This window comes from Castanea sativa, chromosome 8 (genome assembly GCF_040712315.1).
Source record: "Castanea sativa cultivar Marrone di Chiusa Pesio chromosome 8, ASM4071231v1".
In the NCBI taxonomy this organism is placed as follows: domain Eukaryota; kingdom Viridiplantae; phylum Streptophyta; class Magnoliopsida; order Fagales; family Fagaceae; genus Castanea; species Castanea sativa.
Genome location: NC_134020.1, coordinates 35,674,386 through 35,690,374, shown reverse-complemented (window position 1 = coordinate 35,690,374; position 15,989 = coordinate 35,674,386). Strand labels below are relative to the sequence as shown.

Here is a 15,989-nt window from a genome sequence, read left to right as displayed (position 1 = left end):
CATAATAATAAGGTTTGGAAAGATAACAATGTCTCAATTAGAAACGTGTGTAAGTTGAGCTACAACTATAAGACTCTTGATTTCATTTATTGCTTTTGAAATTATATAATCTCATTTATTTCTTCTGTAAATCATATGGTTAAAAATATAATTTCATAAAAAATTGAAAGATTTTGTTGATGAATACCCTAAAAGTGGTTTTTTTTTTTTTTTTGAGAACCCCTAAAAGCGGTAGTTAAAATGCATTTAATACTTTTTTATTAAATATATTTTTTTAAAAAAATTAAATTGGTACACACATATATATAAAATAAAATAAAAAGAGCACACAACCTTAATAAATTTGTGTATATAAGTCAATAAACCGTTACCAAGTATATATCTTTTTCTTTTCTTTTCTTTTTTTGGTTTTCCACAATGTTCTTCAAAATTTTCAATCAGAGTCTAATCAATGTTGGTGTCAGATGCACACTTAATCGAGCTTAGTATAAATACTTTGAGACCGAAAACCTAACCAACTCGATCAACCCTGCGTTCTTACCAAGTACATATCATAATTGCGTATTTATTGATCTTCAACATGAGATTGTACGGCCATTGATAGTAGGTCCCAAAAAAAGGAATTATCCATTATCTTTTAGTCGGTAGTACTCGGCATACGTCACCCATAAATACAACAGGTACATCTACCCGTGCATCTGCTTGCTGTGATTGTGTTGTTCCATCTAATATTAAGTATTCAGCTGAGCATGAAGTATCATCGGCCTACTTCAAATTTATTACGAAAATATTATGAAAAATATTATAAACGTAAAATATTTTTTTTAAAAAAATATTAATTTATTTATGGGTTAATATTTAGACTTAATTAATAATATTAAAATAAAAGAAAGAACTTTATTAGTTAAAATTAGGGATTTTTTTTAGCCAGGGTCTTAGGCGACTACCCCTTACTTATATGTTAAAGCCTACTGTGAATCCATAATAATAAGGTTTGGAAAGATAATAATGTCTTGGTTAGAAATGTGTGTAAGTTGAACTACAATTATAAGACTCTTGATTTAATTTATTGCTTTTGAAACTATGTGATTTCATTTATTTCATCTGTAAATCATATGGTTAAAAATATAATTTCAAAAAAAAATTGAAGAATTTTGTTAATAAAGGCCCTAAAAACGGTTGTTAAAATGCATTTAATACTTTATTATTAAATATGTTTTTCAAAAAAAATTAAATTAAATCGTACACATATATATATTTTAAATGTAAATTAAAAATCATAATTGAGCATTTGTTGACTTTTAACTTAAGCTTGTACGGCCATTGATAACAGAACCAAAAAAAAAAAAGGAATAATCCATTATCTTTTAGTCGGCAGTACCGGCGCTCTTCACCCATAAAAACAGCAGATGCATCCCGGGGCATCTGCTCATTGTGTGTGTTGTTCCATCTAATAAATAGATGCATCTGCTCCTTGTGTGTGTTGTTCCATCTCATAAATAATAAGTATTCAGCTCAGCATTAAGTATCGTTGGGCTCAAATCTTAATTATTGCTTAAATTTTGGTCCAAAAATTCAAGGCTAACTAGCAACTACTAGTATTATTTTATTTTATTTCTGTCTTTTTCTATGACTTTTAGCCTTTTAGTTTCTCAAAAAAAAAAAAAAAACTTTTAGTCTTCTTTAACTCATAAATATAACAGGTGCATCTACTCATTGTGTTCGCGTTGCTTGTTCCATCTAATAATAAGCATTCAGCTCAGCATTAAATATCATTGGGCTCCAAACTTAATTACTAATTAAAATTTGGTCCAAAAAGTCAAGGCTAATCAGTAACTAATGGTACTATTTTATTTTTGTCTTTTTCATGAAGGTTCATGTTGTCGTCGAATGCTATTAAATCAATTGTTAATAAATTATAAAAGAAAAGGTTTTACATTATTTTCATGGAAAAAGTAATATTACAATCACAAACCATTTTATAATATTTTTATAAAATATTGATATAGTCAACTTCTTATTGGTTTTCATTTAGGTCTATCATTAATATCATTTTTTTCATTTATCAATAATTACTCATTATATTAGCAATTTGTAAATTTTTTTGTAAAATAGTTTGTATCTCTAGTATTATTCTTAATGGAAAAGAATAATGTTATAGTCACAAACTATTTTACAACATTTTATAAAAAACTTTCAACAACATTTATTGTTTTATCATTCTCTCAATAAAATATTTTTAAAAATGATTCATAAACCAATGTCCTAAGGTCATTGGTTAACATTTCCCTTCCAGAAATTATCCGCTATCTTTTAGTCTTCTTTTACTCATAAATATAATAGGTGCATCTACTCATTGTGTTTGTGTTTTTCCAACTGGTAGTAAGTATGGGTTTGACTTACTAGTACTTTTTTAACTGAAATCTACTTTGGTTTTAATGAGAAACTGTTACATCACCCACTAACTAAATAAAAGGTGGAGATTAAACTCAATACCACTTGCCATTGTATATTTTTTTAAAAAAAACATATCCAATTAAAAAAGTACTGAATGTAAGCCAAACTCAATAAATATTCAACTTAGCATTAAGTATATCATTCAATCATTGGGATCCATTCTTAATTACTTCTTAAATTTTGGCTCAAAAATTCAAGGCTAATTAGTAACTACTAGTAGATCCTGTTAATGGATATCCTTAAGGAAATTGTTAATAGAAAATTATTAACGGATGCCCTAACAACATTTGATAATAGGAAAATTCTTAGGTAGTCCCGGAGTATAGTGAAATAGTGTTCCCTCCTCTCACATTCATGGTGGACCCCACCATGAATTTAATGAGCGGACCCCACCATGAATGTGAGAGGAGTGAGTACCATTCTCCGTGTTCCGGGAGTACCTAAGAATTACTCTTGATAATGAACCATTTTAGAAAAAAAATTTATGAGAAAAGAAAAAAAAATGCAATTAATGTTTTGATAGCTTTTTTTATTTCCCATAAAAGTTGTGTTAAAACTTTCTTAAAATGGTTTGTTGACAATTGCTTTAAGAGTACCTGATAACAAAAACTAATTAGTAATTACTAATACTATTTATTTATTTGTCATGTTAATGGTAGCCTTTAAGACAATTGTTAATAGAGAAATGCTAACAGATGCCCTAAGGGCATTTATTAATAATTCATATTAGGAAAGTTTTAACACCACTTCCATAGAAATTTATTTTAAAAAAAAAAATAGTCAGAAAAATTAATTATTTTATCATTTTTCTATAAAATGTTTCTAAAAATAATTTCTAAACCAATATCTTTAGGACATCCATTAATATTTCCTTTTATTTATTCTTTTTGGGAGGGGGGTCTTTGGGAATACAACATAAAAGTGTATATATAGGAAAAGCTAAAATTTGTTTTCTTTTAATTTTTTTAGGGTCATGTTAACAGGTGCCCTTAAGGCACCACTTTCATAAGAAATATAAAAAGATGTTAAAATTAAGGGTAAATTGCAAATTATACCCCTAAAGTTTGGGGGTAATTGGATTTTACACCCCGAAGTTTCATAATTTGGATTTTACCACCTAAAATTTGGTGATACTTGGATTTTATACCCTGACGTTTTAGAATTTGGATTTTCCCCTCTATGTTCTAGAAGTGTTTGGATTCGACTCCCTAAAGTTTTAGGGTGTTTGAGTTTTACATACTAAAGTTTCAGAATTTGGGGGTGTAAAATTCAAACAACCCTAAACTTTAGAGGATAAGGTCCATGTTTTGAAACGTCAAGGTGTAAAATCCAAAATTCTAAACTTTAGGGGATAAAATCCAAAATCTAAAACTTCAAGGTATAAAATCCAATCACCTCCAAACTTTAGGAGTGTCAAATTTACTCAAAAATTAATTACTTTATTATTTTTCCCTAAAATGTTTCTACAAATAATTTTTAAATCATTACCCTTAATGCATCGGTTAACATTTTCCTTTAAAAAAAAAAAAAAAAAATTTTGATACTTGGGGTATTTGATCTCTACGATGAAAAGACCAAAAAGCATCAATTGAAATACAAGATAAGTTTTGGCTCTTTTTCCATTTACTCTAATTGTCATAAGCTTTTTCATTTAACATGTAGTCTATTTTGTTTTTGTACAATTTTTTAAACCTTTTAACTCATTTTCAGTATAAACAATCAGCAAGAATTAATTAAATTTATTCCAAACTCATAAATACATGTGAATCACCATGGTCAATTTCAAACCTAATTTAGACCCCAAAAAGGTTTTTGTTTTTTTAGAGAAGGCCCACAAAATGGTTTTGTCTCCAAGTAAGATGGCAAAAAAAAAAAAATTTTGATTAAATTAATAGGAAAAGTTAATGATTGCACTCCTAAGAATAAGGCATTCGTTTGGGAACAATTTTAGAAAGTTTTTATGGGGATAAAAAAAAAGAACAACGGAATTTTTTGACAGCTTTAGAAAGCATTACGCATAAAAGTGGTGTTAAAGAATTTCTTAAAATGATCCCCATCAACGAACGCCCTAACAACGACCACTCTTTACCAACCCTAAATCAATTTCCAAAATCCAAATTGGTTGAGAAGAAGGGGCAAAAAAGTAAATTGGTATTACCTTACCTGGCACACTTTTTTGTCTCACGTATTACAAAAATTTTCAGTTGCTTACCAAGAGAGGAACAGAGAGAGGGAAAGAGGAGAGAGAAAGCAAGAGAGAGAGAGAGAGAGAGAGAGATGTTCCTGCAATTCCAATGAGGTGCCACACCCAATGATTCTCTGAACAACACCATAATAGCTGTGGCTTTGTGTCGTTCAGGCTCAGACTCAGAGGGTCACCTCCTCGCCATCTCTTGATCGTCTTCTCTCTGTTTTTTGTTTTTGGTTTCTCAATCATTTTGCATGGATTTGAATTTGTAACAAATAACAATAACAGAAAAAGAAAATAATAATAATAATAATAATATTGGGAAAATTGAAGAACTGGGTCTTGTTTGTTGTTGAAAAAGACGAATTGGGTTTGAGTTTTTTTTTTTTTTTTTTTGAGTGTTTGAGTGAGATGGGTACGTCAGAAAGTGAAGAAAAAATGGAGGGGTGGCTATATCTCATACGCTCCAATCGGATTGGATTACAGTACTCTCGCAAACGCTACTTCGTTCTCGAAGATCACCATCTCAAAAGCTTCAAATCTGTTCCCATTTCCAACAATCAGGTCCATCAATGCACTTCAACTTTTTTCTCTGAAAATTTTAATACTTTTTTTTGGCTGCTTGCTGGGTTGAATGTTTTAGTGTATTATGTGCTTTGTTTTCTGGGTTTTAGGTGTTGGAAATTGCTTTATTTAAATGCTGGTTGATGATGGATAAGCATAATATAATATAGATAGGGTGTCTAGTATATGCAATGAATAAGAGATTATCTATTTTGATTGAATTTTGTTAATTAATCTATTAGTATTTGAGAAGTGGCTTGTATTACACACACTCACTCACTTATAATGAAGAAGAGTTATTTAGGCTCTTTCATTATATGGATATATATATATGTATGTATGTATGGTGATATATGCACTTTTTTTTTTTCCTGCTTTACTTCAAGTGGAGCATGCTACTTCCATTTAAATTTTAGTAACAATTACATTAGCATAAACTTGATTTTGAATATGTTTTGTTATATCATAAACTTTTTTGTTGCACTATCTGGGCTCAATGGGCTTAAGTTTAGCTTGGTTGAAGTGGTAGAGGATTAAAACACTAATTTCACTCTGGCTCCACTTGTAAAATTTATTGTGGATCTTTTATGCCCTTAAATCTTCACTTGCATAATTGGATATTATTCCATGAAGCTTGATGATGATATCCCAGTCTTTGGAATTTTTGTTTTCTTTTAAAATTTTCTATAGGTTTCATTTTTTCCCTCAAAAAAAAAAAAAAGGAAGAAGAAGAAAATAAGCCTTTAAGAAATTATTTCAATTACCCAAGCCAATTGTTTATGCATGGTAGAACATATATGTGCTACCTCTGTCACTGGATTTTGCCCTTTTTTTCTCCTTTGTGTGCTTTTCTCACTAACATCCTTTCTAAGTGAAGGGCTCGCTGATTTTAAATATGCTCTATTAAAATTTGGCTGTTTGAGTTCTACTTGTACAAATCCAGGCAAATTGTTGGCTAAAAACTCTCCTTATCAATTTTTTCTTTTTTAACATTTTTAACATTCAAATTTTTTTTTCCCACTGTTGTTATTCGGTGTACATCTTGCTGTCAGGAAAATGAAATATGATCAATATTTGTCTTTGTTTATGTAGTTCAAAAGTCAGGATAACTCGAATGTGCATGCAAAACTGAATTGGGATCCTTTAGTTATAGTTTGGCTTGTCTACATCTTCAAATGGGAATGTTATCATATCTATGTCTTCGCTTTCTGTTTGGTCGACATTCTTTACAATGTTATCTGGTAGAAGAACTAAACGTAAAAGCCCTTATTTTATTTTTCTCTCAGGATCCTGTTAAAAGTGCTATTATAGATTCCTGCATTCGGGTCATGGACAACGGAAGGGAGAGCATTCATAGAAAAGTATGAATGTTTTGTAGTGTTTTTGCTTTTTGGTGATATATCTTTGGGAAAAGTTTACAAATGCCCTAAGAGTATTGGTTTAGGAACTATTTTTTGAATTTTTCATGGGAAAAGGAAAAAATAACTAACCTATGACAGCTTTTTATATTTTCCATGAAAGTGGTATTAAAATTTTTCTAAAATGGTCTATTAACAAATGCCCTAAGGGCATCCATTAATATGACCCTATATCTTTTAGCTTATAATTTCTGATTAGCTTGTGGCTGTGATTTGTTTGTAATTGCATCACCTTTGGCTTGCAGGTACTCTTCATATTCACGCTTTATAATACTTCAAATCACAATGATCAACTTAAGGTCTGGTAATTAATTATCACTAGAAAGTATGGAAACTAATTTGTAAAAAAAATGGTGGTTTTTAAATATAATTTTCATGCTTAAGTTATAATTCTAAATATTATAGTTGGGAGCAAGCAGTCCTGAAGAAGCGGCAAGATGGATTCATTTCTTTAAGGAAGCAGCTTTAAAGGTTTTAAATTGCTCAAATTTTCAAATCTTTGTAGGAAAATTATGCTTAAGATAAGAGACTAAAGACTGCATTTATATAGGGTGGTCCTGATGTGGAAGATAATCTTGTGGGTTGTTCCAAGAGCAGATGGCTGCCCTTCAGGTATAATAACTCTTTTATCCCAGAATTCTTGTTTTAAAAAATCTTACTTCTTGCTCTTGTTCAGTCCTGTCCATCTAATCTTGTAATTAGTCAATTTTTTGGTACTTAGAAATTCTTTCATGGATGCAGATTCAGTGGTACTAGAAGGGTAAACCACTCTAGTTCCATTGACTGGACTCTTTGTTCTTACACGCAAACAGATCCTGTGACTTCGGATGTTATTGCTCCTTCACCTTGGACAATATTTGGTTGTCAGAATGGTAACAATAAAATTTACAATATGCTGTTGTTATTACCTGCAGTTGCATGTTTATGATCTTGGGTATTTTTTCAGGTCTCCGGCTATTTAAAGAAGCTAAAGATAGGGATTCCCGTGTGAAGGTTGGTAGGCTTCTATTCACCACTCATTGGTTACAAAAGACATTTTTGTTGTTAAACATGTTCCTCTTGTCAGCAGTGGGATGATCATCCTGCTATAATGGCTGTGGGTGTGGTTGATGGAACTTCAGAAGCCATTTTCCAGACAGTTATGTCTCTTGGTCCCTTAAGATCAGAGTAAGTGGAATATCCCATCTCTTCTTATGTTGAAGCTTCATATTTCTTTAAAATTCATATCATCCATGGCTTCAATTCAATGTTAAAGCAAAAACCCATATGCTTGAAGAAATTTGATCCTAGGATATATAGCATCGTCAAGCTTTCGAGTATCATTACTTTATGGATCCTTTATTTCTTGCTCAAACACCCCTCCCCCCCACCCCTCCAAAAAAAAAACATTTATTTTATTAAAACTTTTGTAATAGTCATGGTTGCCAAAACAAGAGAAGAAAATAGAGGACTAGAAAATCATGTGGTTAGTGACCATTCCTAGTGCAAAAGCCATTAGTGAGAGCTCATACTCTGCAGATTATATAAATTAGAGACATATAATGTCAATCCTCCAACACAATCCCTAAACTATTTAAAACTCTGATTAACCTAGATTATTCCTACCACGCTAACTTCCAGTCACAGAAGTGACACATTTGTTTTGGGAAGCCTGCTATCCAATTGCAATTGAAGATGAATAGATATAAAATCTGACTGTCAGGTACCTTTTTCATAAATGATTTTATAGTTTCCCATTGTTATGCATTTAATTACCATTAGTATTATGTAGTTGTCTTTAATTCAACGTATCATATATCAAGCTTGTTGGTTACAAATTTGCTTGTAGATGGGACTTCTGTTTCTACAAGGGCAGCGTGGTTGAGCACCTTGATGGTCATACTGATATTATTCACAAGCAGTTATATAGCGATTGGTTACCTTGGTTAGATCATTACCTTTGATGTTAATGATGTGTTTTTAGCCAGTGTTTTAAGAGTCCCTTATATTTTTTTGGCAGTAATCTCTGTCCTTGACATATCATTCCATGCAGGGGAATGGAGCGAAGAGATCTGTTACTGAGACGTTATTGGAGAAGGGAAGATGGTGGAACATACGGTAATAATATTTTGGAGCAAATATGTGAATATTGTATTATCAACATTTCAATATGAATGAGGAGATGACTTCCTGTGATTTATCCTGTCACAGTTATTCTCTACCATTCCGTGTTTCACAAGAAGTGTCCACCTCAGAAGGGCTATGTCCGTGCCTGCCTTAAAAGTAATGTACGCTTGAAAAGTAGATAGAACAACATTCTTACACCTCATTGATTTTATTTTGTCATATGGTATCTCAATATATGGAATTCACAGTCTGCACTCTCTACAGGTGGAGGATATGTTATATCACCCATGAACCAAGGAACACAATCAGTTGTAAAGCACATGATTGCTGTTGATTGGAAATTCTGGAAATCTTATCTACGACCTTCTTCAGCCCGATCTATTACCATCCGTATGCTTGGGAGAATCGCTGGTAGCTTTCAACTGTAGATGGAATTTTTTATGTATGTTATGTATCTATGGTTGTTTCAAATAGTTTGATTCTTATCGATTTTTCCCCCTTCTATATGCAGCATTACGAGAGATGTTTAAAGCAAAACTCGGAAATTATACTCTTGATTTACTATCAGGAGAGTTGACAAGAAACATTAGGTTGAATCAGATTGAAGGGGATAGCACGGTTGAATTTCATACACCGAGGGGGGATGGGAAGACCAAGGAAAATAAAGCTGAAGAAATGGAGAAAACACCTTCCGAACATGCAAGCCTAGTTAGCTTGAATGATGTTGCTGATGAATTTTTTGATGTACCAGAACCATCAGATTATGATCAATCTGAAAATAGCTGGTCTCCTGATTTTGGCCCTGATACCTACTCCCAGGTACAACCATACAATCTATTTCAACATTGTTCTTGTTGCATATATAACTAGTAAAGGGAATTTAGAGCTGGGGCCTTCTGTTATGATGAAATCTTCTAGAGTAACTTGTGTTTGAATAATGCTCATTCTGATGATGTGCTTGAATTTTGGTTAAGTGTAAGGTGAAAGTGATAGAAGCACTAGCATACCTGTTTTTCAGAAGGCATAGTGATTTAAATTTGTAATATGTGAATCTAGACTTAAGAGAGAAGTTCCTTCTGCAATGGTCACATCTTCTTAGGCATCATGTGTGTCTCTGTATAACTTTGTGTTTTGGATGATGTTGAAATTATGTGTTTGAGTCAGTGGTGAGATCATGGGAAGAAGCCACAGAAGGCACAAATGCCTTTCTCAAAGAGCCTATTGGTCTAAAGTCTAAACTATAACAGTTGGGTGACTTCATTGTCTTTTAACTTTTGTATACCTTCTAGGTGTTCACAAAACATGGTTGACATTGTTTTTTTTTTAAGTAAACATAGTTGACACTGTAGTAAAGGATTATTGGTAATTGAGCGGTTTTTGCTGCTATTTTTATTTTCATATGTATATAACTATGTAAATGTACATGCATAGATTTATATCTTTGTGTTGGTATTGGATCTTAATTATAAGCATTCTTATCACCATAACATCATATTTATCTTCAGTTCTAATTTAGGCTAGCATGTGGGTATTAATTCTTCATGGTCAAGACATGCTAAGCTTTTGATTTCTTGGATCAGTAATTTATAAAGATGGAGAGATTGAAGAGGATATGAATCATAGGATAAGAGCATGGTGGATGAAGTGGAGAAGCGTATTAGGAGTATTGTGTGATCGTAGAATACTTATTAAGTTAAAAGGGAAACTTTTATAAGGCTGCTATATGACTAGCTATGTTCTATGGTACCAAATGCTAGGTTGTTAAGAAGCAAACTATTCATGAGTATAGCTAAAATGTGATTGTTGAGATGGATAAATGGAAATACATGAAGAGACAAGATTCAAAATGATGACATTTGCTTAAAGATAGGGGTAGCTGTATTGATGAAAAGATGAAGGAGAGTTTCTTGAGATGGTTTGGTCATGTTCAAAGCAGAGGAGGGCGATTAATACATTGGAAAGAAAGCGTGAGTTGATCCAAGTTGAGGGAACGAAAAATGGTAGAGGAAGACGAAAAAAACATTAGTAGATGTAATAAAAAGGACATGCCAATTAAGTAACGAAGAGTATGACTTCAAATAGAATAGAATGTTGGAAAAGAATACATGTGATTAACCCTAACTACTTTGTTGAGGATGCATAGCTGACCTCAAAATTTAGGACTAAGGCTTTGTTGTTGTCGTATGTGGATATTATTTCTCCCAACTTTGATTTGCCCCATTTCTTCTTGTGCACATAAATGTCTATGCAAAGATTCTCACTCATTTAGGCCTTTCATTTTTGGTACTCTGCTTTTAGAAATGAGTTTAAACTTTGCATGAATTGGTGTTTTGGCTTTCTCACTTGGTTCCTTTGGCATTGAGAGTTACAGGATACACATCAACCAAAATTATCCACTGCTGCTGGTCTTGTGAAAAGATTGCATGATCTTGCAGGTATTAAAGATTTGGTGATCAGTATATACAATTTAGCATATTAATTCATTTGCATATCTTTTCTCCTCTAGCAGTTTTAGGCATTTTCTTTTTTGTACTATTTGATGATGGCTGGAGATTATGTGCTGCAGTTCAAAAAAGGGGCTATGTGGACTTACTAGAGATGGCAAGGGAAGACTGTTTCCCATGCTGCTATGGGACAACCCTTCCAAATGATCCAACTTGTACATTAGCTTGCAGTTGGACACAAACGGATCCTTCCTCTTTCCTAATTCGTGGAGAGAATTATCTGGAAGACCATAAGAAGGTATGCACAACAAAATTTTAGTAATAATGAAGCTGAACACAGTGTATAGAAAACAATTTTGTTTGTATGTTCAGTAAGATGTTCACCATGCTCACCAATTAAAGGATAACAAATTGGTTTGCTATCATGCATAGAATTGCATGATTTTGGAATGCTAAACTGCATATGCTCTGTGATGAAAACTGGTTTATGCTAATGGATTGTTATAATTTCTATAGTAATAAAATTCATACTTTAAGGGTCTGTTTGGTTAGAGGGGTGAAAAAGTAGGAGGATAGAAAATGGGAAGGAGATGGAAAAGTGAGAGGATTAAAAATATATTAGTTTTCTCTCATAAGTGTTTGGTTGGGGAGATAGAAAAGTGGAGGGATAGAAAACTTTTTTTTTGTTTGGTTGAGAAGAAATATGAGAGGATAGAAAGTATAGTTTTTACAAATTTACTATTATATCCCTATTAGATAAAACAAAAAATAACACATTATATTTTTATTAGAAAATTATGTATGAATGAACACATCATGCAACCAAAAAAAAAAGCGCAAGAAGTTCAACAACCCTTTCCAAAAAAAAAAAAAAAAAGCCTGTTGAGAAAAGAAATGAACACCAAAAAAAAGGAAAAAAGAAAAAAAGTGATAATATCATAAAAGACAAAAAAAGCAAAGGATGAGCACATTAAAAAAAAAAAATTAAAAGAATGATAAGATCTGAAAAGATGAAAAAGCAAGGAGGAAAAAGACAAATCAACGTTAATAAAAATAAATTTGAATGTGTTGGGCAATTTTGTCCAAACCTCTGGCTCTCCATTTTCTTCTGTGTTTTCTCCCCAATTTGAGGAGATTGATTTTTGGGCCCAGAGAGAAAACTGCTAGGCCCCACCATTTTCTCTCCTTTTCACTTCCAACCAAACACACCACCCCCCCCCCCCCCCCCCAACCCCATTTTCTCTCATTTTTGTTCTTTCCTTCTTATTTCACCTCCAACCAAAAACACTGTAAAAAAAAGGCCTCATAACCACTAATAGTGACAGTATTTAAACAATGAGATTTAGTTTCTGTAGAGTTCTTAATCCTGTGCACTCCAATAAAATTGTTTTAGTTTGTTCCTCTTAAACATCTTACTCATCCAAATAATAAAACTCCAAAATAGGTGGCATTATAGTCTCAGTTGGTGGTTCTTATTTAATTTCTCTACTCATTTGTTGTTTACTTTCTAGGTTAAGGCAAAGAGCACCTTGATGCAAATGGTTGGTGCAGATTGGCTGAAATCTGACAAGCGAGAAGATGATCTTGCAGGCCGTCCTGGGAGTATTGTTCAGGTTGATATTTAGTTTGTTATTATTTCTTCTTAGTTTCAATTCGTAGCCCTCAATCACACGTTTAATTAATTGCACTCATTGTATTTTCACGATGATCTTTGTGATTGCAAATTAACTTTACAAGATCTGTGGTGCAGAAATATGCAGCACAGGGTGGGCCAGAGTTCTTCTTCATTGTAAACATACAGGTCAATTCAAGCTTTTGTCTATATCTATATTACTCGTTTTTATCTTGTGGATTAACACTAATCAGATTATTTTCTGTGACCAGATGCCAGGCTCAACGACACATAACCTTGTTGCATATTATATGATGAATACTCCTGTGGCAAATGCACCCTTGCTAGAGAGTTTTATCAAGGGAGATGATGCATATAGAAATTCAAGGTTTAAGCTCATACCATATATATCTAAGGTTAGTACCTAAAATGTTTGTCATAGTCCTGTGGGATTAGAAACAACAATATCACAGAGCATAACAGTAGTCTTATCCCCTTTTTTTCATTCAAGAATACATAAAAGCGAACAAACTTTTTTTTTTTTTTTACTTCATTGAGCTAAACAAGTCAGTGTGTATTTCTCATTGGTGTTTCTCCTCATATTCATGGATGATTATGAATTCATTTTATGTTTTGTCATTCTCTCCCCACACCTGTGACCTTGGGCCCTTTCTCTTGGAACAATTTTTTTTTCCTGCTAAATTGAAACATTCTCTCTTTTTAGCTTTGTGCTTTAATCATTGGCTTGATTGCTGCTTAAGTAGAAACCAAGGGAAAAAAGTTAAACTATATTTTTTTTTCCTTGTTTTTACATGCATCTTCATATCTTTTAAGTTCAAAGTATTGCTTTATTTGTTGAAATACATAGACCCTCTCAATTCCCAGATATGTCTCCTGGGATCTCTGTTTTTATCAGTTTGTGTTTCCCATATGATCTGAGATCTGAGATTCTGGAATTTGCCTCATTTTTTCCCCATAAGGCTCATGCATACAGATGTTTTACTTGTTTTAATGTCAATATATATATATATATATATATATGTGTGTGTGTGTGTGTGTGTGTGTATTGGGTTGACTTGTATAACCAAAATAGCTTCTGCAATCCGCAAAATGTATTATATGCACTTCCTTTTTTTTCCCTCCTTGGACCTGAAGTGATCTTGTTACCTAGACAATGCTCCATGAACATCATTTATCATCAGTGTATAGTGTATGGTTTATGTGGGTTCACATTTCTTTTCTCAGGGTTCATGGATAGTTAAGCAGAGTGTAGGAAAGAAAGCATGCCTTCTTGGCCAAGCCCTTGAAATTAATTATTTCCATGGGAAGAACTATTTGGAGGTAAGTTTACAAGAACTGTTGTTCCTTTATTTGTGTTGTGTAGTCTGGGCTTTGTCCTCTTGTAAAATGCGAGTGCGTGTTTGCACTCACATGTACAAACACTCAAACATGTGCACACATACACACACAACTCAGGCTTCGTCCTCCTGTAGCCCAAATTCAATTACTTTTGTACTCATTGGATTGGCATATGTGCCTCTCAACATCTGTTGGAAAGGTTTCCCTGCTATTCAGAGAGTTTATACACACTCCTCTGTGCCATGATAAATTAAGATCTGGTAACAGAACAGAGTACAGACACAAGTAAAAGGACTCTGCCAAAGTCAGGGATATGCATCCTGACATTGAATATAAAATTTTATGTCATGTCATGTGGGTGGTTATACACAGTTACACACTCCTCTGTGCCTTGGTATGATAAATTAAGATTTGGTAACAGAACAGAGTAGAGACACAAGTAGAAAGGACTGACAAAGTCAGGGATATGCACCCTGACATTGAAAATAAAATTGTATGTCATGTGGGTGGTTATTTTATCACATTATCTAATTCTGCTAAATGACAATCAATGCAGCTTGACGTCGATGTTGGGTCTTCAACAGTTGCAAGGGGTGTGCTAAGTCTTGTTCTCGGATACCTCAACAATCTTGTTATAGAGATGGCATTCTTGATAGAGGTAATACTTTTTTATTTTTTAAGTGAGAGCTTTGTGCACTAGGTATGACATTTATTTATTTATTTTATATTTTCCTAGTTTGGATAGGGAAATAGAATAGAAGTGGGGAAGGGATCAATGGAATATACTCATTCTTTCCCTTCTCTCCCTTTGTGTCACTTCTTTCCAAGGATACCTTGAGCGGGGGGAGGTTAGATTTTAGATTCAAATCTTGCAAAGCAGAAAATTTACATACTATTGAACATAATTTCTGCTGATTCCACAATTCCTTGCATTTAGTCATGATTCAGTTTGAAGAAACTGATATCTCTCTACCATGTGGGTAGACCTCAACACCCAATAAAAAAAAAAGTTAGAAATGAAAGTTTTACTATAGAAATTTTATGCTTCTTTAGCGATCACCTTCTGTGACGATCACATTTTTTCATTACAATGCCTAAATGTCAATTTGTTATGCACAGGCGAATACCCCAGAGGATCTTCCAGAGTATCTTCTAGGAACCTGCCGTTTTAACCATCTTGATGCCTCCAAAGCAGTATTATTGAAACCATGATTATTTCCTAATACTTCTTCAAAACCCACCCAAATGTTGGGGGTTATAGAGTAGATAATGGGAAATTTAGGATGTTTGGTTCTGCAAAATTGTAGTCATTCTTTTATTCAATAGAAATGAATTGGGCACCAGGTTTTTGTGATGTAAATATCATTAATGTTGATAACCAACCTTTGTAAAAAGATAAAATTTCTTGTTGGTGCTTATTCTTTGATTTAGATATATGATTTGTTTAAATCATGCATACTGTCCTGGTTTTTATTTTGTTCTGTTTGGTTTTTATTTTTATTTATTTATTTATTTATTTTTCGCTTGGCTATATTCAAATTCTCTGTTACTTATAAAATATTTATAGTTATTCTATATTTCTTTGAGCTAAAAAAAAACTTGTTGAAATGAAAATTTCTGTGCTTCACTAAGCACGTGCAAACTAATTGTAACAATAAATTCATTGCGCTTAATAATGAAAAAAAAAATGGCATGCACAGATTTGAAATAAGGGTAAAAGGCACAAGTTGAGTGAATGCCATACTAGGTAAGAATGAATCATCCTTGATAGTTTCAGACCCAAGGCGGTACACGGTACATTCTGCTGTATCTGACATGTTTTTCAACTAAATACTAGTATT

General features: G+C 32.7%; 1 protein-coding gene across 1 annotated transcript; it reads left to right on the top strand.

The window, feature by feature from the left end:
- The first annotated feature begins 4,613 nt into the window (after nucleotides 1-4,613).
- Nucleotides 4,614-15,604, top strand: LOC142606591 (protein ENHANCED DISEASE RESISTANCE 2-like). The gene is made up of 21 exons (XM_075777899.1): nucleotides 4,614-5,209; nucleotides 6,496-6,570; nucleotides 6,873-6,926; nucleotides 7,033-7,098; nucleotides 7,178-7,239; nucleotides 7,369-7,499; nucleotides 7,574-7,620; nucleotides 7,697-7,794; nucleotides 8,456-8,551; nucleotides 8,660-8,724; nucleotides 8,818-8,889; nucleotides 8,998-9,144; nucleotides 9,245-9,552; nucleotides 11,105-11,168; nucleotides 11,300-11,475; nucleotides 12,689-12,790; nucleotides 12,928-12,978; nucleotides 13,062-13,205; nucleotides 14,035-14,130; nucleotides 14,705-14,806; nucleotides 15,268-15,604. The coding sequence occupies exons 1-21, from the start codon at nucleotides 5,057-5,059 to the stop codon at nucleotides 15,358-15,360; spliced, it is 2,202 nt and encodes a 733-aa protein (XP_075634014.1). The 5' UTR covers nucleotides 4,614-5,056; the 3' UTR covers nucleotides 15,361-15,604.
- Nucleotides 15,605-15,989: the final 385 nt, after the last annotated feature.

Bases quoted from the DNA above. Each gene is read 5' to 3' on its own strand.
- LOC142606591 (XM_075777899.1), top strand. From the start codon at position 5,057: ATGGGTACGTCAGAAAGTGAAGAAAAAATGGAGGGGTGGCTATATCTC. The intron at 6,571-6,872 runs GTATGAATGTTT...TTTGGCTTGCAG, and splicing joins GGGAGAGCATTCATAGAAAA to GTACTCTTCATATTCACGCT. The intron at 9,145-9,244 runs GTAGCTTTCAAC...TTCTATATGCAG, and splicing joins TATGCTTGGGAGAATCGCTG to CATTACGAGAGATGTTTAAA.